The sequence below is a fragment of the Phalacrocorax carbo genome, chromosome 25 (assembly GCF_963921805.1).
Source record: "Phalacrocorax carbo chromosome 25, bPhaCar2.1, whole genome shotgun sequence".
NCBI lineage: Eukaryota > Metazoa > Chordata > Aves > Suliformes > Phalacrocoracidae > Phalacrocorax > Phalacrocorax carbo.
In genome coordinates this window covers 7,161,651-7,184,625 of record NC_087537.1, presented here as the reverse complement: position 1 = coordinate 7,184,625, position 22,975 = coordinate 7,161,651, and the positions used below count along the sequence as shown (strand labels likewise).

General features: G+C 56.4%; 2 protein-coding genes and 1 pseudogene across 2 annotated transcripts; all 3 read left to right on the top strand.

The window, feature by feature from the left end:
- The first annotated feature begins 2,541 nt into the window (after positions 1-2,541).
- On the top strand, positions 2,542-4,226 carry LOC135317194 (feather keratin Cos1-1/Cos1-3/Cos2-1-like). The gene is made up of 2 exons (XM_064473049.1): positions 2,542-3,440; positions 3,797-4,226. The coding sequence occupies exons 1-2, from the start codon at positions 3,363-3,365 to the stop codon at positions 4,121-4,123; spliced, it is 405 nt and encodes a 134-aa protein (XP_064329119.1). The 5' UTR covers positions 2,542-3,362; the 3' UTR covers positions 4,124-4,226.
- Positions 4,227-7,897: 3,671 nt separating this feature from the next.
- LOC135317312 (olfactory receptor 6F1-like) lies at positions 7,898-9,392 on the top strand (annotated as a pseudogene).
- A 9,177-nt stretch (positions 9,393-18,569) lies between these two features.
- Positions 18,570-18,875, top strand: LOC135317406 (feather keratin Cos1-1/Cos1-3/Cos2-1-like). Its single transcript, XM_064473703.1, has one exon. The coding sequence runs from the start codon at positions 18,570-18,572 to the stop codon at positions 18,873-18,875; it is 306 nt and encodes a 101-aa protein (XP_064329773.1).
- Positions 18,876-22,975: the final 4,100 nt, after the last annotated feature.

Here is a 22,975-nt window from a genome sequence, read left to right as displayed (position 1 = left end):
GTCCCTCCTCCAGCAGCAACACCTGTGGCTCCCTCAGCCAAGGGCATTCTCAGCACTTCCACAACAGGGGGGCCCTGGCCACTCTGCCCACACGTACAGGAAGATGAGCATTTATGCACTTCTACTGAGAGGAGAAAGAGCTCACATTAAAGAGCTCAACATTAAAACACCCTTGCTGACCTCAGGACCACTTCCCTGGGAGTCTCTCCTTCCTTCGCTCTTGTGCCTCTGCTCACAACATGTCCTGGACAATGTCCAGAGAGCTTTTCAGTGCCTCCCAGGATGGACACTGTACACCATCTCTGGGAGTCCTGTGTCATTGCTCCCTCAGTGTCACAGTGAAAAGGGGTTTCCTGGTGTTCAGACAGAGCTTCCTTTAATTCACTTTGTGCCCTGTGCCGCTATTCCTGCCACGGGCATCAGGGAGAAGAGCCTGGCTCTGCCTTCTTCACAGCCTCCTTACAGGTATTTACGTGGAAACTGGAGCCCACAGCAGGTCTGTGCCTGCCAGGAGACAGACTAGAGGACCCTAACAATGTCCGTGGGATGCGAGGTTTAAAGTCCCTGCAGCAGCGTTGACAGGATCTCCTAATTTTCATTGCAAAGGAGAAATATGGGACCGCAGAGACAGCTGAGATCTCCCACGGTGACAGGAGGTGGCTCAGAAGAGAGACTTAGGGAGAAATGGAGCATTATTCTTCATCTGCCTGGGAACAATGCCCCTCCCCCAAGACATAAGAAAGAGGGGATGAACCCTGCTGTGCAGCTGCCAGGGGCTCTCGCTGAAGCTTACCCTCCAAGGGGCTCCTGAGGTGGATCTGTCTTCTTGGACTCCACAGCAGACATAAGACATCTACACCAACATTAGGACTTTGGCACTGCAAATGAGAGGAGAAATAGAGGCAGAGCCCTCAACGTGCAAGCATTCTTGCTGAGCCCAGGGCCACATCCCTGGGAGCCTCTCCTTCCTTCGTGCTTGTGTCTCTTCTCTCACCTTCCCTTACACATTGTCTGGCTTGGCTGTACCTGCTTGTTTATGCATCCAGGTACTTTATTAGTTTAGACTTCATTATGCTTCCCTGCAGCAGCTAACAAGCCTTACTATTCCCAGACAGCATACGGGGAATCTGAACTAAAGATAGGTTTATTCAGTTCCCCAAGGCTATGCTGCAGGTATAGGGACCGAAATTAGCATTACTTGCCTTGGTGTTTTCTGATTCTATATAATCCTAAGGATTTCCATCACCAAAGCTTCCAAGACTGTCTCCAAATGTGGTCTAAACGTGATTAATAAATACACACAGTATTATGGAAGTTCCTGGGGAGTTTGGGGTTGAAGTTGTCTTTCTTCTGGTGCAAATTCAAGGTCAGTCTCCTTAAAAAACCTTTCAGTGCTGGGGCACTGGAGGGGCCTCCTTTACAGGAGACATGACACCGTGTGTGTCCATCCGCATGTCTCCTTTTGCCATTGGTGGAACGGTCTAAACGCTTTTCCATCCTCAGCGACACCACTCTGCCCCAGTGACGGCGCGGGGTACCTGTGGGTGACGCGGTCCCTGCGCGGGAGGATCCGAGCGGGCACTAACACTGTAACGCCGGCAGGTGCCGCTGCCCCGAGCACGGGGCCGGCGGGCGGAGCGGCAGCGCCCCCTGGCGGGCCCGCCCGGGGCCGCCCCCCCGCCCCCGACACACACGCCCGGCCCCGCCCGCGCCGGTTCGTGCCCGGCCGCAGCCCCGGCTCCTCTCCCCGTGTCTCCCACGGCGCAGTAATACACCGCCGCGTCCCCGCGCCGGGGCCGGGCGAGCCGCAGGGCGCTGGAGCGGCGGTCTGGGGCCACCCACAGCCGCCCCGCGGGGTCCCGCAGCTCTTTGGCCCCTTTTACAGCGAGCGCGATGAATGCGGGGGCTCGGCCCGGGAGCTGACGGTACCAGTAGATAGCGTCGTCGGTCTTTATGTTGGGGTGTGAGCAGGTGATGTTGATGCCGGTGTCCTCGGTGGTCTCTGCCGACGGCTCCTGCTGCACCTGGGCTCTGCCAGCAGCCACTGCCGAGAAAAGAGAAGGAAAGGACAAGGGTTGTCAAAGATCGCCCAGCTCCGATGGCTCTTTTAGGAGAGAAGCATCAGGAAGAATGGCAGCGAGACAGGACAGGAACAGATCGGGACGTGCACCTCTGAGCAGAGATGGAGAGCGATCCTGGCGTGGGTGTGTGGTGCGACAGGAGAAGGCTGGGAGGGAATGTGAAATTCATGCATGCGGATATTAGAGAAACGTCAGGGGCATGGATAGATGGATGGAGAGAGGAAGAGCAGGGAGAGTGGGTGTGAGAGTGAAGGACAGAGGGCTACCCTCAGGGCAACGGTAGCTGCTGAATGTACAGGGAAATGCAGGCGTACGTGCAGGCAGGCGTTACTGACAGAAATGAAGAAGAAATCAGGAGAATAAAAAGAGCAGGGAAGAGGAACGCCGGGTGGCAGAGAGGCAGGGAGTGGGAAAGACACGCTGAAGAAGGAGAGGGAAGAGTCGGCTCTGAGCTCCCTGGGGAACATCCCGGGCACCGCCCCGGCCCCCAGCCGCCGCCGCCAGCCCCGCGCACCCAGGAGCACGGCGGCCAGCCCCGCCAGCCCTGCGCCCCGGCACCGCCGCATCCCGCCGCTCCGCCGCCCGCGCCTCGCTGCGCCCCGCCAGCCCCGGCTCTCTGCTCCGGCCGCGCCGCCTCCTCTCCCCCTCCTCTTCTCTCCTCGGCCCCTCCGCCGCCGCCAGCTCCGCCCCGGGGCTGCGCCCTGCGCCGGCGCCGCTCGGGGGCTCGCCCGGCCCCGCAGCGCTCAGTGGCTCTGCACGGGCAGAGGTTTCTCTCCGGGGAAATGGGCTCTCCCCGTCCTCCTGGGGAGCAAGGGCTCCCCCGCAACAAGAACCCCGCACAGCGCCAGGCACGGCCTGGGAGAGCTGCAGGGCCCTGAGCCAGGAGATGGACCGGCTTCCCAGAGCTGCCTCCGAGCTCAGGGGCTGGAAACACCAGCCGCTGGTTTCCTGCGCATGGCAGTGAGGAGGCTGAGGGCCTGCCTTCAGCTGCCTCTCTGCAGGCCCAGCACACTGCCTAGAAGTTGTGTTGAGGCAAAGCGGCTGTGACTTGACTTCTACCAGCACTGCTGCATTCCTGCCCTAGAAATTCTGGGGCCTTTCATCCCAGCACTCACAAGAAGCCTTCAATGGGGAATGGGCATGCTCTATACCTGGCAATGAAAAGGCAGCAGTGTTGGAAATCACAGCACAGCCCATATCATTAGCTGTGACAGTCTGCACTGAGGATGAGCTTGTCAGGAAATTGTTACCTCTGCAAAGGGTGCCTGTGTTCCTGCGGCAATGAAGGGCAGGTATAAAAGCCAGCGCAAGTCCCCGCTCTCTCATCCACTTCTCTTGCCTCCTTCTCCTTGGGAACAGGTGAGTCCTGAGCCCCTTCTTCTCCTCTTCCAAAGTGAAATCTCTCCTTGATGGACACTTGAGCTGCTACTGGCTGTGGCCTGTGCTCAGGCTTTGGAGCATCGTGCCACGGGAGAGAGAAGTGGGGAGGAAGCCTGCTAGAGAGAGGCTGGGACATGTCAGAGGGGGCATTGGTTTACAAGTTAGGAGAGGGCGTCCATGGGCAAGGCTGTACTTCATGGGGGAAGGAAGAACATGAGGTTTCTGGCACCGCTTTCAGGTCCTCGCACAGTAGTACCTTGCCTCTTTTGTGACAGGGAAATAGGCTGCACCTCACCCATCCTTGTGCTCTGCTTCCTCCCTGCCTTCTCTGCCAGGTGCACCTCCAGCCCAGAGACATGTCCTGCTACAGCCAGTGCCTGCCATGCCGGCCCTGCGGCCCGACCCCGCTGGCCAACAGCTGCAATGAGCCCTGTGTCAGGCAGTGCCAGAACTCCACTGTCGTCATCGAGCCCCCGGCTGTGGTGGTGACCCTGCCCGGCCCCATCCTCAGCTCCTTCCCACAGAGCACCGTGGTGGGCTCGTCCACCTCCGCTGCTGTTGGCAGCATCCTGAGCTGTGATGGAGTGCCCATCTCCTCCGGGGGCTTGGACCTCTCCTGCATTACCAGCCGCTACTGTGGCAGAAGGTGCCTCCCCTGCTAAAGATGATGGGAAAGCCCCAGGGAGACAGCCTGAGGAACTCAGAATATGGTGCTGGGCAGAGAATTGCTCTCCTGGATTGTGTTTTCAGCACATCTCAGCGACCTTGCCTTTGCCTCCCTTTACTTTGTTGGCTTTGGTTCCCCTTGGCAGCAAGGGCCCACAAAGGCCAGCCTGGTGGGGACCATCTGTCTCCTCTCCCTCTATGGGGCAGGCAGAAAGACTGTCTGAAGGAACTTCTCCATGGCCAACGACCGCACACTCTCGGCTGCCTCTGGGGCTCCCAGCATCGCTGTCCTCCACTCAGAGTGACTTTGCTTCCCTCTCTGGACTCATTAAAGTTGTGCTGCATTCAAGCCTGGCCTCCATGTGGTCCTTCCCTCTGTGGACACTCTCCAAGCTGCCAAAGCAGAGGGGTGTTGTTCTGTGGTGGAAAGGGGTGAGGGCACAAGGACACCCTTGTTCATTCAGAGAGGATTGGGGGGTTGGGACATGCCGCAGTGGCTCCACTGTTGGGCACCATCCCTCGGAGCTGAGGAAGACATTTCTGGCTGCTTTGCTGCCAGTGACCATCAGGCCTTGCCCTGCTGTGTCTCTGCCCACCAATGCCCAGCAAGGCAGGAGGCCCTGAGGGCTCAGAAGCCCCAAGAGCCCCCTGAGGAAGGGCATTTGTCTGCCTTTTGAAGAGAGGGTATTTAGCTCAAAGGGAGCCTAGAGACAGGTTCACTACTACATCACTTCTGATGTCTCAGTGTCTGTAGCCTGAGGGGAGTCTGTCTTGCCCCAGACATACACCCTTCCGCTGCCACATGCGTGTGGCACTGTGGCACTGCTCTCTTTGCAAGGGCTAGGGTTCTTCCTTGGAAATCATGAAAGTCAGGCGGGAGCTTCTTACACTGCAGGATGCTTTTTTCTGGGGCTGCAGCAAAGGGGATGTTCTCTCTTTTTTATATTTATTACATGTTGGTATGGAGATGGGCTCCTTTGGAAACGTGTGCGCACACCTCTATAAGTGCACACGTATGGGTTGATCTTTGGGTGAGCGTAAGCTCACGTGTGCGGTTGTGCTCGTGTGTGTGAATTTGTGTGCACACTGCAGGGGAAATTCAGATTGTAACTGCTCAGCAGCGGTAACCTGTGACCAAGGAACGATCTGCCACGCCGGGAAAATGGCCCAAATGCAGAAAGGGTTAAAGTGGCTGGCAGCAGGAATGCCAGAGACAGAAGGGGTCCGTGAAAGGCAGGGCAGTTTCCCTTGGTGACGGTGTGGAGACAAGAACCAGGCGCAGCACTGTCCTGTAGCAATCCTGGAGCGTGAATGCTCAGTGGCCACCTTTGGGCAGCAGAGCTGGTGCTGGAGGATAGACCCAAAGCCAGGCTGAGGTGCCTCATGCAGCACTCATAGGATTGGTGCTGCTGCCGGTGTATATAAGGAGTTGGCTCTGGATGCACATTTGCAGACTCCTTGTAGAAGTGCTTACAGTGGTAGGACTCTATCCAATACATCGATCATTTGGTGGGATTTGTTCTTCATATCTAAGCAGGAGTCTGACCTCACACATATTGCGTGTGTGCATGCCTGTGAGTGTGCATACCTCTGTGTGCGTATAGGTGTGCATGAGTGTGCAGCCCTGAGGGTAGATCAAAGGTATTGCTAGAGTCAAGGTACACCACAGCCAGTGGCCCTCCCCTTCCCCGCAATGCCAGTCACCTCCTCATAGAAAGCAATGGGGTTGGTGAAGAATATTTTGCCCTCAGTTGTCTCACGTGACCTGCTCCCAACCCCCTTTCTGCCTTTCGTGAGTTGAGAAAAGGCTTCTGAGAGTATTTGCTTCATGTTCATCCCAGGGACTGAGAAGTGACTGCCCAGTCAGCTCCTTGAACACCCTCGGATGCATCCCAAGCAATCCCATGAACTTGTGTATGTCCCAATGGTGGGAAGAGCTCCTTAGCTCTTTCTTCTTCTACTGCGGCTGCTGCGTCGCTCCCACAGAGTCTGCGGGGGACTGAGGGATGTCGTAGGCCTGAGGAGAAGCCGTAGCATAAACACTGAGGACAAACAGGCATTGAGTACATGAGCCTTTTCCCCGTCATTTGTCACCAGGTCCCCTTCCTCACTGAGCAATAAGCCCACATCTACTTAGCCTTCCAAGCACCCCCATCCCACGGTTAAACCCCATACCCATGTCCAAGGTACTCGAGGACAGACAGATGGCAGCGAGAAAGCTTTAGTGTGGGTGAGTGGGCTCAGGATGGGCACGTTACTCTCATTAGCTGCGTATGCCCTTCACACCAAGTGCAGACCAGTCTCCCCTCAACCACGTTGAAGCCTTGGACACAGGACTTGCAGAAGATGACTCTGTCAAGTCTAACACCTGTGTGGTGACCCTGGACAGTGTAGACAGCCGCTCTTTGGGTGTGAGGCTTCTCAACTAACTCTAGGTGCCTAGAGGTCAAGACTTGTGCGTGTGCGAGTGTGTGTGCTGTTTAAGCCAGCTGTCTAGTCTGGCATCCATCCTCCAGTAAATCAACTTCTTCCCAATGTTCTCCCTCAGCCAAGGGGTCCATGGCTTCATGTGGAGGACGGTGCACGAAGAGAAGTTGTTGGATCATTTCCATTGGCTGAGCACCTGGTGAGTGAAGCCCACCCAAGACATGTAGCATAGACTTCCAATGCCTTGCATATTGAAGGGGATTAAGGAGGCTTTCCTCTGCTCTTGAGCCACATGAAATTCCTGGTATGTAAATGCCTAAAGAGGAAGAAAGGAGGGAAAGGGATCCTTCAGGTGGTGATGCAGCTCCACCTGTCTTAGACACCCAGCTGAGGATGAAACCGATTCTCCCCTAGAGAGCTGATGAAGAATCCCCCCTTGTCTGCAGGGAGGGCTTGGATGAGAGCCCTCGGTTCAGCTGGCTTCTCAGCAGAGCTGCCTTGGAGGGCATGCAGCTCAGAGACTTTTGCCTTCAATCACTGAGGCATGGATACCTCTTCCCAAGTTGAGATGTCCGACTTATCCATCGGAGCCGCTCGCTGGACTCCTGCCTGAGTCCTCAGAAACAACCTGGCACTTCTAGAGGGCTTTTAGGCCTGTATATGAGGCAAGCTGAGCCATTTCTCGCTCGCAAGTGTCTTTTCTCCACCCAAAGAAGGGGGCTAAGCTGAGGAGCTGCGATAAGAGTATTTCATCATACACCTTTCAACTTGGTCAGCAGAAGTCCTTCCCCCGACTCTGAGATGGCAGAATTACAAAGAGGTGCGTCTTACCCTTCATAGACATGCTGAGAAGCAGATGTCAGTGGAGATAACGGAGCTATTTCCAAAAGCTTCCTGTGCTGAGACGTGGAAGAGAGCAAAGAGACAAGACCACGAGTCCTTGTGTAATGACTGTCATGCTAGTCTGCTGCCCTGTGCTGCTGCCATCTCAGTTGGAAGCCCCTGTGATCAACTGAAGAGGTCAGAAAATCTCTTCCAGCGCCACGTTGTCATGATGGTTTTTCTGTTCCCTTGGTCTCGTTTACGGAGATTGCAGCTCCGTATTTCCTGCCTTGAAGAGTGCAGGGATGTTCTTCCCTTCCTCTGCAACAGCCTTTCAGGTAGCTGGAGACCCTCAGCCTGCTCTCCACAGTTTCCTAAGTGGGATTTTCATCTCATGGAAGCAATTGCATTCAACATCATCTGAAGGAAATGCCCGCGCTCGATCTAAGAAATAATTCCCCATGGTCATTTGATGGTGTAGGCCTGACCTTCAGGGTCAGATCTAAGTGTCCAAATGTGTTTCTGCAGCAAAGGGTTTCCCCAACGATTTTAACTTAGCGTACGTGCTGTTTTCCCGTGCTCTGCACCAACTACTTTGTCAGGGATGATGGCTTTGTTGCACTACTAGTAGCATCTGAAGGACCAGCACAGGCATGCAGACTCACACAGAAACTTTCCTGGCTCTGCAGATGAACCTCGGTGCTTGGGGGGCACATGGCAAATGGGACAAGTGTGGAAGAAAGAATTTGTCCTTCTTGGTTTCCCAGGCAGGTGGCATTCCCAGGTCTCCCTGTGGTGGTATTTGCACTGACGTACTCCCTGACAGTAGGAGGCAAGGCATCCACCATAGCCCTCATGTGGAAGAACAGCAACCTCCCTACCTCGGTGTACTTTGTCCTCCGTAATCTCTCCTTTCTGGAGATGTGGTACGCTATGGGCGTTGCTCCCACAGCCATAGGAGGCATGCTGGGGACTAGCGAGACCGTCTCCTCCAGTGTCAGCATCCTCCAGTTGTTCCTTCTTCTCTCCCTAGGCTCCACTGAGTGTTTTCTCCTCTCTGTCATGGCCTATGACCACCACTTAGCCATGTCCTGCCCCTTGAGATACAGCTCTGTGATGAGCAGTGTCCTCTCTGCTCGGCTGGCACTCAGCTCCTGGCTGGGAGGCTTTCTGGCCATCTCGCTGCTGACCTTTCTGACATCCAGACTAACGCTAGGTGCTCCAGATGTCCTCAATCATTTCCCCTGCAATATAGATTCCTGCCTTGCCCTCTCCTGCAGTGACATACGGCCCATGGAGCTAGTGACCTTCCTTGTCTCCGTAATTATTGTGGTGGCCTCCTGTGTGCTCACCCTTCTGTCCTACATGTACGTCACCCCTTCCATGCTGAGAATCCAGTCAGCCCATGGCCAGGAAAAGGCTTTTTCCATTTGCTCTGCCCATCTCCGTGTCATCATGATCTGGTACGGCTCCACCCTCTTCTGTATGTCAAGCCAGCGGCTGAGAACTCCTGGATCTGAACAAACTTGCGATTCCCTTTAACACAGTCTTAACTCCTTGTTGAACCCCTTCATTTACACACTCAGGAAGAAAGAAGTGAAGCAAGCTCTGGGGTGGGCTTTCCAGAAGAAGTGAAGTGGCTTCTCAAAGAGCCTCAGTGGAAGCAAACAGATTCACCCGCTCCCTCCCACAGCTTCTGCCCTGCAGAAGGTCCTCACGGAGGTGTAAGTGCACCTGAGCATCACAGGGAGGGAGAAGCCACCAATCCCGCAGCGAGCTCATCTCACTCACCTTACAGCCATCTTAGGCTGGGCTGAGCCTCGGTTCTGATGCTCCCACCTCCCTCTGGTCACTCCTGGGTAAATTCAGGCGGCCTCGCAGTGCTCTAAAGACCAGTGCTTGGAAAGGGTCACAAACCCCATCCAGACACAGTTCAACAGAACCCTGGAGGAGTGGTCCTCACACAGGTTTGTATTCCAGTTTCCCAAGTCCTTCATTTTGTCAGGGATTCATATCAATCCCCTAAAGAAGTCCCAGCAGCCGGCTCACTGCTTTAGGAGATGGACATGTATTTCTCCATTTAGTCTGACGTTTTCTGGATGCATCTGTGCCCCATCCTCATGGCTGTTTTGCAGAATCATGCCCTGGTTCAAGATAAAATCTGGCAATATCTATCATCGCTTCCTAGAGCCAGTATTCCTAGCATAAGGCAGTCAACAAAATATGCACTCCCCTTCCTTCCCTCTATCCAGTATCTGAATGGACTTGTACATCTCTAATGAAAAACATCCAAATCTCTATGCCTCACACTAAATGAGTCTGGGCAATTCCACATCTACACCCCCACACTGGGCTGGAACAGTCCGTCCTTCCTCACACTTTGGGCTTTGTTGTGGAATCACTTCAATGAGATTGGCAAAGTCCCCAAACTGCAGAGCTGTGAAATGCCGGCTGGGTAGCAAGACTCTCTCTACACTCACTGGGAGGACGTTAGCACTTCCAAAGGGCACTTGCTTTTCCCCTTCCTGTGAGTGTCATTTCAGAAAAGATGAATCACACTCTCAAAGCTCTTCTTCCTGCTCCCTGACAGCAAAGGGCGTCCACATGACCATAAGGAGGAGGCACCAACATGCCAGGCACACCTTTATGGACAGTGTGGCATTGATTTTGCCTGAGTGTAGAGCTCTCCAGGTGAGATGATTGAGTCCAGACCGAAATTCTAATCCTCCCTTCTGCAAGCAGGGGTGCTTCGGGAGGCGATTCTCCTGTGTCCACCTGTCCTGGGCACTTGGCTCTTAGACCTGCAGCCAGGCCCAGGCACCAGTGCCCAAGGACAAGCTGATGCCCACCCTTGTCAGCTGGGCTCTCTTTCCCAATGGCATTTAGGAAAATCCCTGGGACAGCCCACTGGGGACGGAGAAAGAGCCTGAGCCTGTCTCTACCCTTGAGTAGCCCTCACTGTTTGTCATTCCTTGCTTTTGGGGGAGAATTGTGTCAGTGGAGTGTTGAGGCCCTCTGCAGCCTCAGAGAGCAACCAAAAGCAGCACCTGAAATGCCCAAGGGACCCGAGGCACAGTGGGGTGCAAGCCACTGAGGGCTGCTGGCCATTCCCCATCAACGCTGCCTAGAGCCCTCTGAGGTAAATAGGGGCGTGCAAAGCCTCCAACAGGGCTGGTGGATCAGACCCACATCGCCTGGGAAGGCAGGCCATCCTGGAACAGCAGTGGGACAACAACCAAGTACCCTAGGCTTTCTCAGGTGAAGGGGATCATGCTTCCTGAGCAACAGACTCCAATTCAGAGGGTAGGATCCAGCTGGAAAGTCAGCACCCTCCAGCTGAGCTTCCCCATGCAGTGCTGGGGTGGGATCACCTGAGAATAGGTCCCCAGAAACAGTCCTGTCCCCTGTGGGAAGAAACAAGGTCACGGACATGTGGTTCCCATCCATTGGACAGAGAAACCAGCATGGATTCAGGGACATAAGGTTTCTTCCCAGCTGAGCACTGGTGATTTCCCTGAGAAGGAGACGAATCATGGAATGGATTGGGACCACTTGCTGGCAGTGGATTAGTGCAGGAAGGGTTTGAACAGAGAATCTTGTCCAGCACCTGGCTGATGTGTCTTTTTCACTTGCTGACACCCAGGTGCAGGGCAAGGAAAGGCTCTTCTCTCCTTGGGCCACTATGGCCACGGGGCAAAAGCCTGAGAGCAGTTGTGACTCCTGCCACAAGCTTCATTCTCCAGCTGTGGCCATCAGTGGAGGCACAGGGAAGGGGAACAAGAAGACAAGCTGACAGGTTACCTGCCCTGGGTACTCACTGCAGTGTACCAGCTATTTTAAGCCGAGGGCATTCCCAAGCCTGGTTTGGTTTGTTTATGGTGTAGCCTCCAATGGGTCTGCCCCAGGTCAGGGTTCTTTGTCCATTTTCATCATCAAAGACCCTGGATCTAGACACAGCTGTAAAATCCAGGCTGGCATGTGCTTTGCAGGTGCACAGGCTGGGGAGGCAGAGGCCCAGCCTCACCACAGCCCCCAGGTGCCACTGCTGGGCAGGCTGAGCTCAGGGCTGCATGCAAGCAGTGGCAGGGAGGGAACCACTCCTCAGAGCCCCACCACGTTTCTGTGCAGCGCTGCAAGCTGTGGGCACCAGTGTGGGCTCAGTGCACAGAAGTAGGCAGCGCTGTCCTGGAGCTCGGCACCCTGCACATCCAGAGACACCTGGGAGTCCTCTGCAGACAGCTTGGAGGAGAACCTCCCTGAATCCACCTGAGGTTTCCATTTGTCCACCTGCAGCAGCACCTGAGGGGACTGGGTCTGGTGCTGCTGGTACCAGATGATGTAAGGATTGGAATAGCTGGTGGAGAAGTTGCAGTGCAGAGTTGCATTGTGTCCCTCCTGGACGGTCATTTTTGCTGGGAACTGGAGCACAGTGTCCCTTTGGGCATGACCTGTAAAGCCAGAAAGAGTTTTCAGCTTTGCTTGCCTGTGTACCTTTCTGTCTATCACTTCGTCAGCCTGCTCACTGTCCCCAGTTTCCATATCACTTCTCCAAGCCTCTGAAAGGCTGAGCTGGTTGGCCCTGCACACTGCTTTCTGCAGGTTCTTGTCGCTCCTCACACCCCAGATCAGCCTGCTTTTCAGCCATACTCACTGGTCTTTCAGTCCACTCATTCTCCCCACATCTGCCCCTGACCTATGTTAGCTACTGGTCTCTCCTTCCGCAGCAGAAGACATCAGCTGTTCCTCTCCCACCTCTCTCCACATCATCTTGCTCGAAGAGTTCCTCCATATGACACACCGCATCCTCTGCCCTTGCCCTGTCCTTGTATGGCATTTCAGCTCTTCTTGCATTGAGCTAGCCTGCTCCATGTGTTGCCCAAGGTTTACGACCACCCCTACAGACATTGGTAGCATTGTATCCAATACACCTAGGAGAGAAGCTCCTATACGCCGCATTGCTCCATTCCCATGCATCTTTCTTTCCTTCAGGCTTCATCTGTGTTAGCAGCACACTCAGGAATGCTGAGTGCCTGCGAATTTCAGGGCAGTTCTTATTGCTCCTCTGATGCCCATTACTTCTGACATCTCCCAGGTTATTTGCCGTAGCCACCTGCAGCCCCTACTCTCCCTACAGAAACACTCGCAGATCCCCCACGGAGCCAGGACTCACATCTCCTCCCTTCCACCACCAGCTGCACAAACTCTGGCCTCATTCTCCCCAGCTTGAAAGTTGCATCTCACCAAAGTCTGCCAGTTCCACCAGGGCTGCCAGGAAAATGAGGACCATGTCACACTCTCCCTTCATGGGGTGCCTAGGGACCTGCCAGCATGAGGGTTCTGATGCTTGCAACCCTACCTCTTCTTCTGCCTCTGCCAGATCAAAGAGGCCTCCAAACCACAGCCCAGAGGGTGGAGCAAAACTCCCTCCCTGCTGCTCCAGGCAGGCCTCTTTGGGTCTGTCCCCCAGCCTCTACCACAAAAAGGCTCTCTAGCGAGGTAACGGGCTCATGTCAAAGGGACAGGCATCCCTTGTGAATGTCTGACATCAACCACCTAGCCAGCTGCACAGGCCTGCACCCAGCTCTGCAGGAGATGGAGAAGGCACCCCTGTGCCCACCCTTGTCCACCCTGTCCCTGGGAGTGCCTGGATGGAGAGAGGACCTGGCACACACTGAAGTGCCTGGCCCCAGGGGTGGCACACTCTCTCCCCTCTCCTCTGCCCATAGAGAAGGCACTCCAAGAGCAACATCTCTGTAACGTGCATCTGCTGCAGAAACCAGCTGCGCAGGGACAGACAAACTCCCTCACTCTGGCAGGGGGAGGACGCGGCACACAGCTCCCTGTTGTACAGGCAGCCCCTCTTTGTCCCTTCACCTACCCACAACCTCCAGCAGCTTGTCCCGCCTTGGGCCCCAGAACCACAATAGCCAGGCAAGCAAAACGGTCACTTGATTTCATATCTTCTGCTGTTGGCTGCCGGGAGCAGGGCTCCTCTGCCCCTTCTCACCCAGGCCCCTTTGCTCACAGAGCTGGCAGGGACTGCAGGAAGCAGGTTATTAGCAGAGCAGCCCCCATTCCAACCTTGCTCCCACGGGCACTTCAGGGTACTGCTCTTCAGTTGAGGCCATGGCAGAATGACAGTGGGCTGCCCTCTGCTCTCCAGTGACTGCAAACCTGCCAGGAGTTCCTTTGTAATACAGCTCTAGCTGCCACAACATTCCCCGGCTGAGGCAGGGAGAGGGCTGTACCTTTCCTCGCTGCCTCTGAAGCCTCTGAGCATGGACTTGCCAGCTCTGCCAGCTCCTACAGCCACACAGGCCTCACTGGGGACTGGCTGGGCCCAGCACCCCATGCCCAGAGGCCTCCTTCCAGCTCTCACTCGCCTCAGACCTTCAGCCCCGTAGGGCAACCTAGCCCATCGCTTTGTGGCTCTCGGTCTGAGGTTAAGGGGAGTCCTGTGCAACAAGCTCTATGCCCCAAACACCGGCAACTGCGGGATCCACGTGAAGGTGTCTCTGACAATCGGGATCTCCTTCTCATATTGATGCTGAGGTAGAACTGCTGCATCTCCAGGATGCCTTTCGACCAGCAGCAGGAGTGCCTGGGAAGCGGGCTGTGGAGGTGGAGGGCCGAGTTAGGAAGTGTGTATCTGAGCCCAGAGTTTGACAAACTCACCAGTAAGAAACCACTTGTGCTTGTGGTTTCAAAGCAGTGGCTTGTGTTAGCACTTACTCATTTGGGCCTTGGTGTTCTAAGAGGGCCTGGCTATGTTAGTGGGGCGAAAGAGATGCCCGGCCCCTGCTCGCTGAGCAGCAGCAGCGCCCGGTCCCTGCGGCAGGAGGGTCTCTGCTGCCCGCCTGCCCGTGCCGAGCAGCAAGGCGCTGCTCCTCGCCGGGAGCCGGCGGGGCCGGCGGCTGCAATCGCTCCTTCCCGGGCACGGCCGGACACCGCCACCGCTCCGCTCGCGCTTCCTGCCCCGCTGCCGCTGGCGCCGCCGCTGGCGCGGGGGATTCCTGTCTGCGTCGCGGTGGGAGGGCGGGGGCCGGGGCCGCTACCGGGGCCGGTCGCTCGGGGGAAGCGCCCCGGGGCCGGGCGGGGCCGGGCGGGGCCGGGCGGGGCCGGGCGGGGCCGGGCGGGGCCGGGCGGGGCCGGGCGGGCGGAGCGGCAGCGCCCCCTGGCGGGCCCGCCCGGGGCCGCCCCCCCGCCCCCGACACACACGCCCGGCCCCGCCCGCGCCGGTTCGTGCCCGGCCGCAGCCCCGGCTCCTCTCCCCGTGTCTCCCACGGCGCAGTAATACACCGCCGCGTCCCCGCGCCGGGGCCGGGCGAGCCGCAGGGCGCTGGAGCGGCGGTCTGGGGCCACCCACAGCCGCCCCGCGGGGTCCCGCAGCTCTTTGGCCCCTTTTACAGCGAGCGCGATGAATGCGGGGGCTCGGCCCGGGAGCTGACGGTACCAGTAGATATAGTCGGAGGTCTTTATGTTGGGGTGTGAGCAGGTGATGTTGATGCCGGTGCCCTCGGTGGTCTCTGCCGACGGCTCCTGCTGCACCTGGGCTCTGCCAGCAGCCACTGCCGAGACAAGAGAAGGAAAGGACAAGGGTTGTCAAAGATGGCCCAGCTCCGATGGCTCTTTTAGGAGAGAAGCATCAGGAAGAATGGCAGCGAGACAGGACAGGAACAGCTCGGGACATGCACCTCTGAGCAGAGATGGAGAGCGATCCTGGCGTGGGTGTGTGGTGCGACAGGAGAAGGCTGGGAGGGAATGTGAAATTCATGCATGCGGATATTAGAGAAACGTCAGGGGCATGGATAGATGGATGGAGAGAGGAAGAGCAGGGAGAGTGGGTGTGAGAGTGAAGGACAGAGGGCTACCCTCAGGGCAACGGTAGCTGCTGAATGTACAGGGAAATGCAGGCGTACGTGCAGGCAGGCGTTACTGACAGAAATGAAGAAGAAATCAGGAGAATAAAAAGAGCAGGGAAGAGGAACGCCGGGTGGCAGAGAGGCAGGGAGGGGGAAAGACACGCTGAAGAAGGAGAGGGAAGAGTTGGCTCTGAGCTCCCTGGGGAACATCCCGGGCACCGCCCCGGCCCCCAGCCGCCGCCGCCAGCCCCGCGCACCCAGGAGCACGGCGGCCAGCCCCGCCAGCCCTGCGCCCCGGCACCGCCGCATCCCGCCGCTCCGCCGCCCGCGCCTCGCTGCGCCCCGCCAGCCCCGGCTCTCTGCTCCGGCCGCGCCGCCTCCTCTCCCCCTCCTCTTCTCTCCTCGGCCCCTCCGCCGCCGCCAGCTCCGCCCCGGGGCTGCGCCCTGCGCCGGCGCCGCTCGGGGGCTCGCCCGGGCCTTGGCAGACGCAGAGCGGGGCCGAGGGCGGCGGGGAGCGGCGGTCGCCGGCGTTGCTGCCCACGGGGGAGGCGGGGCTGGAGCGGGCGCGACAGGAGCGCGATGGCACCAGGCAGTGCGGGGCTGACACGCTGCGGTCTCACTTTGACCCGATAATCTACGGCCTCCTGCCCGTCTTTCTCAGGCATCTGGGGGCGCCGGAATTCTCCATCAGGGTACGCGGTCATGAGAACGGGCAAGGGTCGCGAGAGGCAGAGGACCCGGCTGGTCTCAGCACCCCGGGCTCACCCACTCCGAGCCTGTCACAGAGACCATCCCTGCTGGCAGAGGGAGCACTTCCTCTGGCGGCACAGCCCGGTTGTGGGATCCCCCGGGGCTGCCCGGGGCTGGGGGTTCCCTGTGGCACCAGTACTGCCCTGATGAAGGAAGTGTTGGGAGAAGTACCTTCCTCAGGGAAAGCACGGCCCCGGCATGACATCTCCCACCCGCTTTGGAGCCATGCCGATGCACTCTGCATTCGTGGAGCGCAGGTGTAGGACAGACAGAAGGTGGGAGCTGAGAAGGCAGCGTGGCAAATCAGCTTCCTGAAATAACCACCACCTCAAGGACCTGGGACGTGAGAGGAATGGATTTGGGAAGCAACTGTGCCTCCAGGGAGAGTACAAGGGCTACACTAGAGTGTCAGCTCAAAAGCAGCTCCCCTGAGAGGGGAATCAGCTCCGGCTGTGCTCTCCCAGCAGAGCTCCCTGGCACTGATCTCACCGAAGGTCACTACAGGGAAGGGAGGAAGCCCTCAGCTGCCCTGTCTCCAAGTCAGACCCGAGCCCAGGCAGGCAGACATTCAGGCAGGGACATGGGCTCAGGAACTTTACACGCCATGTCCAGTCCTTGTCAGAAAGGAGCTCTCTTCTAGACACCCCTGCAGGACAGCAGGATGCCATCTCAAATGCAATGTCCCTTCCCTCCCAGGGGCAGTTGCTGGGCACTCAGACCAAGATTCCTGTGCGGGGCATGAAGGCATTTGGGGGCTGAAGTCCAAAGCAGTCATTGGTTCTTTGGCTTTGCTGTGCAAGCCACAGGGTCTGGCCTTCCACTCACAGCACAGCTATAGCAGCCTTCATGTTCGTTTTGCTCAGCACCTGTTTGGGACAAGGTTTCAGCCCCTGCCTCACGCAGCACCTGGTCGATGCATAAATACGTTTGGCATTGGCTTGGCCATGAGAGGGGCCTGTGTCCCATACCAGGCACCACCGTTACGGCATTGGAAGCAGGTCCACTCTGCAGGGATGGCCAGCACAATGCTCAGCACGATTCTTCAGCCTTTCTCCTTGCCCATAAAGCAATCCCCATCCTTTTGAACTCTGCAGCTCTGGGAGAACTGCTATGTCCTGGCGTGGAGAGGCAGGGTGGGGGACTGCCAGCCGTGCTGAGGCACTCCCAATTTGTTTGTACTGAGTAAAACTACGGATCCAACCTGGAGTGAAACCATCCCTGCTGTGGTCTGAAATTGGCAGCAGCGGAGTCTGAGCTTCGGAGGGGCAGGAAAAGGAGGGCTCAGGAGACAGAGGCTGCATTTCCACGCCTCTTCCCTGCACAGATGTCTAGTAGTCTGGTGCCATCGCTGCTCAAGTACACTCAGTCTCCTTCTGACCCTGGGAAAATGCTGCTTTGTGGTGCTCATGGACAGAGCAGTGGAGAGCGTCCCTGCCATGATCAGCACATTTCCTCATGATGAGGGACACAGAAGGACACACACGCTTATACATATCACTGTGGAATTACACACAGATCTCTTCTTCTGCATGCATCCACACCAACCTGGCTGCACACAAGCGCACACAAGACAGGGGCACATGGAGGAACACAACCAGTCACGGGCCTTGCTTAGGACAGCTGGAGACAACCACAGGAGGACTAGAGCATTGTGGGGAAGGGCAAGGCACCAGGCATGCCCATGGCATTGGTAGTGTGCTCACAGACTTCACAGACACAGGACGAGTCAAAACATGCCAGACTTTTTTCCTGAGGGTGTTGCTATGCAGGATGGGGTCAAAACCTGCAGACAACCCCTGGACGTCCAGCTGAGGATCGCTGGAGCTTCTTCCTGAAAACAACACTTCAAACAGCCCCACCAGAGTGACCCAGGCTGATGCCAGTTCCCTGCTCTGGATCCATCCAGTACTTGAGCTGAGTCGTCTGCCAGCACTGCTGCATTCCTGCCCTAGAAATCCTGGGGCCTGTCATCCCAGTGCTCAGAAGAAACCGTCACTGGGGAATGGGCATGGCAGAAATCTGGAAATGAAAGAGCGGTAGCGCAGGAAATCACAGCACAGCACATACCATTAGCTGCGATAGTTTGCATTCAATATGAACTTGTCAGGAAATTGTTACCTCTGCAAAGGGCGCCTGTGGTCCTGTGGCAATGAAAGGCAGGTATAAAGCGAGCCTGAGTCCCTGCTCTCTCATCCACTTCTCTTGCCTCTCCTTCTCCTTGGGAACAAGTGAGCCTTGAGCCCTTTCTCCTCCTTTGCCAAAGTGAGATCTCTCCTTGGTGGACATTTGAGCTGATGTTGTCTGGTCCTGTGCTGGGCCCTGGAGCTCCTTGTCATGGGAGAGGGAATGAGGAGGAATGTGTGCTAGAGAGAGGATGGGATGTGGCTGAGGGGGCTCTTGGTTAAAGAACTAGGAGAAAGCAACCAGGGCAACGCTGCTCTTTGTAGGAGAATGAAGACAGTGTGGCTCCTGGCACAGTTTTCAGCTGCCCACTCGGTAGTCAACTTGGCTGCTCCTCACACAAGCCTGTGTTCTGCTTCCTCCCTACCCTCTCTAGGAGGTGCATCTCTGGACCCAAGACATGTCCTGCTGCAGCCAGCGCCTGCCATGCCGGCCCTGCGGCCCGACCCCGCTGGCCAACAGCTGCAATGAGCCCTGTGTCAGGCAGTGCCAGGACTCCACCGTCGTCATCGAGCCCCCGGCTGTGGTGGTGACCCTGCCCGGCCCCATCCTCAGCTCCTTCCCACAGAGCACCGTGGTGGGCTCGTCCACCTCCGCTGCTGTTGGCAGCATCCTGAGCTGTGATGGAGTGCCCATCTCCTCCGGGGGCTTGGACCTCTCCTGCATTACCAGCCGCTACTGTGGCAGAAGGTGCCCTCCCTGCTAAAGCCACTGGTGACAGCCTGGACAAGGATTGCCCAGAACCCAAAAGCTCTTGCTAAACTGAGGACAGAGCTCCTGGCTATTGACTTCAGAGAGGCTGAACGTCCAGTGCTCCCACCCAAAAGGAGGGCAGCTGGAGCCCTCTCAAACATGGCCAAACTCTCAATCTCCTGCCTTCCACTCCCTCCCATCTCTTTCTTGTCTTCTGAGCTAAAACTCCCAGAGCCAACCTGGGGCATCTGCTGACCCCTCTCCCTCTGTGGGACAGGCAGATGGATGCCCTGCGGAATCTTCACCATGGGCAATGGGAACAGACTTTCAGCAGCCGCTGGTGCTCTCCCTGCACTGGCAGCATCCTCTAGAATTGAACCTGTTTCCCCTTCATGGTCATTAAAGTTTTCTGCATCCCAGCCTCTGCCTCCACATAATCCTTTCCTTGGTAGACATTGTCTCGTGTTGCCAAGGATGGAAGGCATTGCCTTTGTTGGCAGGGGGAGAAGGTGAGGGCACAAGTGGACTCTTCATCCTTCCCAGCAGAATGGGAGGGTGGGACAGATGGCAGTGGGGTCCTTCCAGTCACTGTCTCTTGGAGCTGAGGAAGACATACTCAGATCCTCCACAGCCAGTGGAGATCAAGCCTTGCATTCTGGCATCTCTGCTCAGATATGGCCCCTTGGCCTCGGATCTCATCCTGCAGGAGGGGAACTGACCACTGCTATCCCCCAGTGAGGAGCCCAGTGCTGCTGGAGGCTCTGAGAGGTCAGCAGATGACAAGCCTGTAAAGAGGGGAATTCTACCTATACATCCTATACATCCTATACAACCTCCACCTCCCAGACAGTTGCCTGCACAGGGCTGAGGTGACTCCCAGGCTGGTGATGAAATCAGCCTGGCCAGGCCACACACCAGGGCCCTCATGCCTCTCACACACCCCCAGATCCCACCACACAGGGTACCCCAAGGGCAGCAGCCAGTGCCCAACCTCCCACTGCTGCTCTGTCATGCCTGGCCTTCCCCCAGCCACGAGGCAGCTTTCCCCAAGGCCAGCCCTTCTCCTGGCAGGGCCTGTTGCCCACCTCTGCCTGGTGCTCTGCTCCCCCACTGAGATCTTGGATCGAGCCGTGCAGCCTGCTCCCACTGCAGAAGAGATGAGGCGGGGCTGGGGGAAGGCCGCGAGGCCTTGGCTGGGGTGGCCTCTCCTGGCTCCTGCACGGTGTCTAGCCCCAAGCTCCTGTCAGCACACCCCAAGGCTGCAGCTCTCACAAACGCAATGGTCAACGCACCCAAACCCTCCAGACACCAGCTGCCCCACTCAGCACCCCCAGCACGGTGGCCTTTCTCCCTCTATCTCCAAAAGCTATCTCAGGAACCAACAGAGGAAGTTTCCTGCCACACTGCCCATCCCATCTCATAAAGCGGCTTATGAAACGCTTGTTGTAGGAAAAAACCCACACTCAAACCCAAGCAAGCCGTCCTTCCACTTGGCCATAACCCTTCCACTCTCAGTTTCCTCAAAACCAGTGGAATCTGCATTTGTCCTCTCCTTACTCCTAGACTTTAAGAAACAAACCTGCCACACTACTTTTACTCTTTGCATAGCATAGTTTAGGTCGGACAAGACCTCTGCAAATCACCCATTCCAAGTCCCGCCTCAGAGCAGGTCTCATTAGATGAGGCTGGTCAGGGCTGTCTCTGTCAAATCTCGAAATTTTCCAAGGCCGGAGCCTGCACAACATCTGTGGACAGTGCATTCCAGTACCTGACAATTTTCAGGGTCAAAAAAAAATTAAAAATAAAGGGAGCTTCTAATATCTAAATGGTATTTCCCAGGTTCCAAATTGTGCCTGTTGCCTCTCGTCCTACCACTGTGCACCTTTGGGAAGAGCCTGGCTCCCTCTTTTCCTCACCCTCACAGCACATAACTGTAGACACCCATAAGGTCTGCCTTGAGCCTTGTTCTCCTGTCTCAGTGTGTCATGTCCTCAAGCTCCCCTGACTGCCCTGGGGGCTTCTGCTGGAATCTCTCCCGCAAGCCCCACTTCCTATAAGCTACCAAAGCCTGATCCACGTACCTGAACAGTCTGATATTGCAGGCTCCAGGTTCAGGCAGTTCCTAGATGGTTTTTTTTCCTTCCTTGTGCTAATTTCACCAGGGAATCAATCACAGGAGCACTCACGGCTCCTGCCAAGAGCCTTTCCCTCCAGCGACTACCATCCGTGGATACTGAGGGAAGCAGAGGAGCAATTCAGGCAGGTAGGCTACTTCTGCTGAGTACCCACTCCTGTGTCCCAAGTGCCTGGGCTTGGACTTGGCTGAAAATGTCACACCCATAGATGTCCCAAGAGCTTTCCTCACTGGCAGAGGGGCTGGGGAGGCACAGACACACACAGCCTAACCACAACACACCGCGTGTTGTTGCCCTCTGCTTTGCAGACAGGCTCCATCCAACCCTTCAAGTACCCAAATGGACAACCCCCAGCTGCTAGTGCTGCCCTGGGCTCCAGGACACCACCACTGAGGTGCTGTCTGGAAACCCCTGCAAGGAAAGCCTGAGAAGGGATCCATTGCCAGTTCAAGAGAGGGACCTCTGCCATTGCAGACACCAGGTTTCCCTCTCTGCTTCTGAAGCCCAAGAACATGGACTTTGAACAGCTGAGTGAGCTGCTCGAGCCATGCAGGCTTCCTGGGAACCAGCTGGACAAAGAACTGTCCAGTCAGGGGATGGCTTTCATCTTCAGCAGACCTCAGCCCTTCAAGCCCTTGGGCAACCCTGCACTTCTCCTTCTGACTACCTCTGAGACATGGTCTTGGCAAACATGTCTCTACAAGGCGTACCCAAGCTTTCACCCTATCTCTGGGACAAAATAAGTAATACACAACGCATCACCAGGGATGGGCTGGAGCTTGCAAGGCTTGCAAAGTGGAGAACGCCCGGAGCTGCAGCAATGGGGATGGTCTCTAGCTTTGATGTTTGTCTCTCTTACATGGACTCTGGAGGTGAACGGGCTGAATTTCTAAAAAGGCCCTGCAGCTTGGACCCCAATGCACCTTCTCTCCTCCTGTAGTGAAATCACAATCAATTGAACAACTTTGGTCGAACCCACAAAGGCCCCAAAGCCCTCTGCTGTCCTCAAATCCACCAGGGATGGCTGGTGCCTATTTACCTTCATAGCCCTGAGCTTTCAAGGACTTGCTTAAAGTTGTCAGGGGCACAGAGGCAGAGAGCTGGCCAGTGGAGCCCTGGTTCTGAGAGTGTGTGCGGAGGCTTGGCTTGCTCGTGTGCCCGGGCATCCGTCTGTGCCTGTGGGTGCCTTTGTGCCTGTGTGCTCGCGTTGGCACGTTCATTTGCAAATGCACCCGTGAGGGTGAGTGTCTGCCAGGGCGGGTGTGCGTGACCAAGTGCGCTTCAGTGTGTCTATGTGCATATGTTTGTACACATGCACATTTTTGCAGGTGAGCAAGTAAGTGTGTGTGTGTTGTCAGTGTGCCTGTGTGTGTCGGTGGACGGGCATCTGTGTCTGCAGACGAGCACATATATATCTGTGTTTGTACACGAGCTTGCATATATATCTGCCTGCAAGTATGAGTGTGCAAGTGCATATAAGCATGTGTGAACTCTTACGTGATGGCAAGTATTGGGGTGAATGTGTGTGCAGGCGCAGGGGTTCCTGTGTAACTGGGGGTTCATTCACGTGTGTTTTCTGCCCTTGAGAGTGTCAAGAGCTCCTCCCAATTTTGTGTCATCAGCAAACTTAACTGGTATTCCTTCCAGTCCTGCATCCAAGCCATTAATGAAGAGATTAAAGAGTACCGGCCACAAGATGGATCCCTGCAGAACCCCGCTAGTGACTGGCCACCAGCCCGATGTGACCCCATTTACTATGACCCTGTGAGCCCAACCTGTCAGCCAGTTGCTCACCCGCTGCATTACGTGTTGATCCAGCTCTATGCTGGACAGTTTGTCCAGGAGGAGACTGTGAGAGACAGTATCAAAAGCTTTACTGAAATCCAAAAAGCTTACATCTTTCTTACATCTTACTTTCCCCTCGTGAACCCATGCTGGCTGGGACCAATGACTGCGTTGTCTTTGCAGTGTTTTTCAA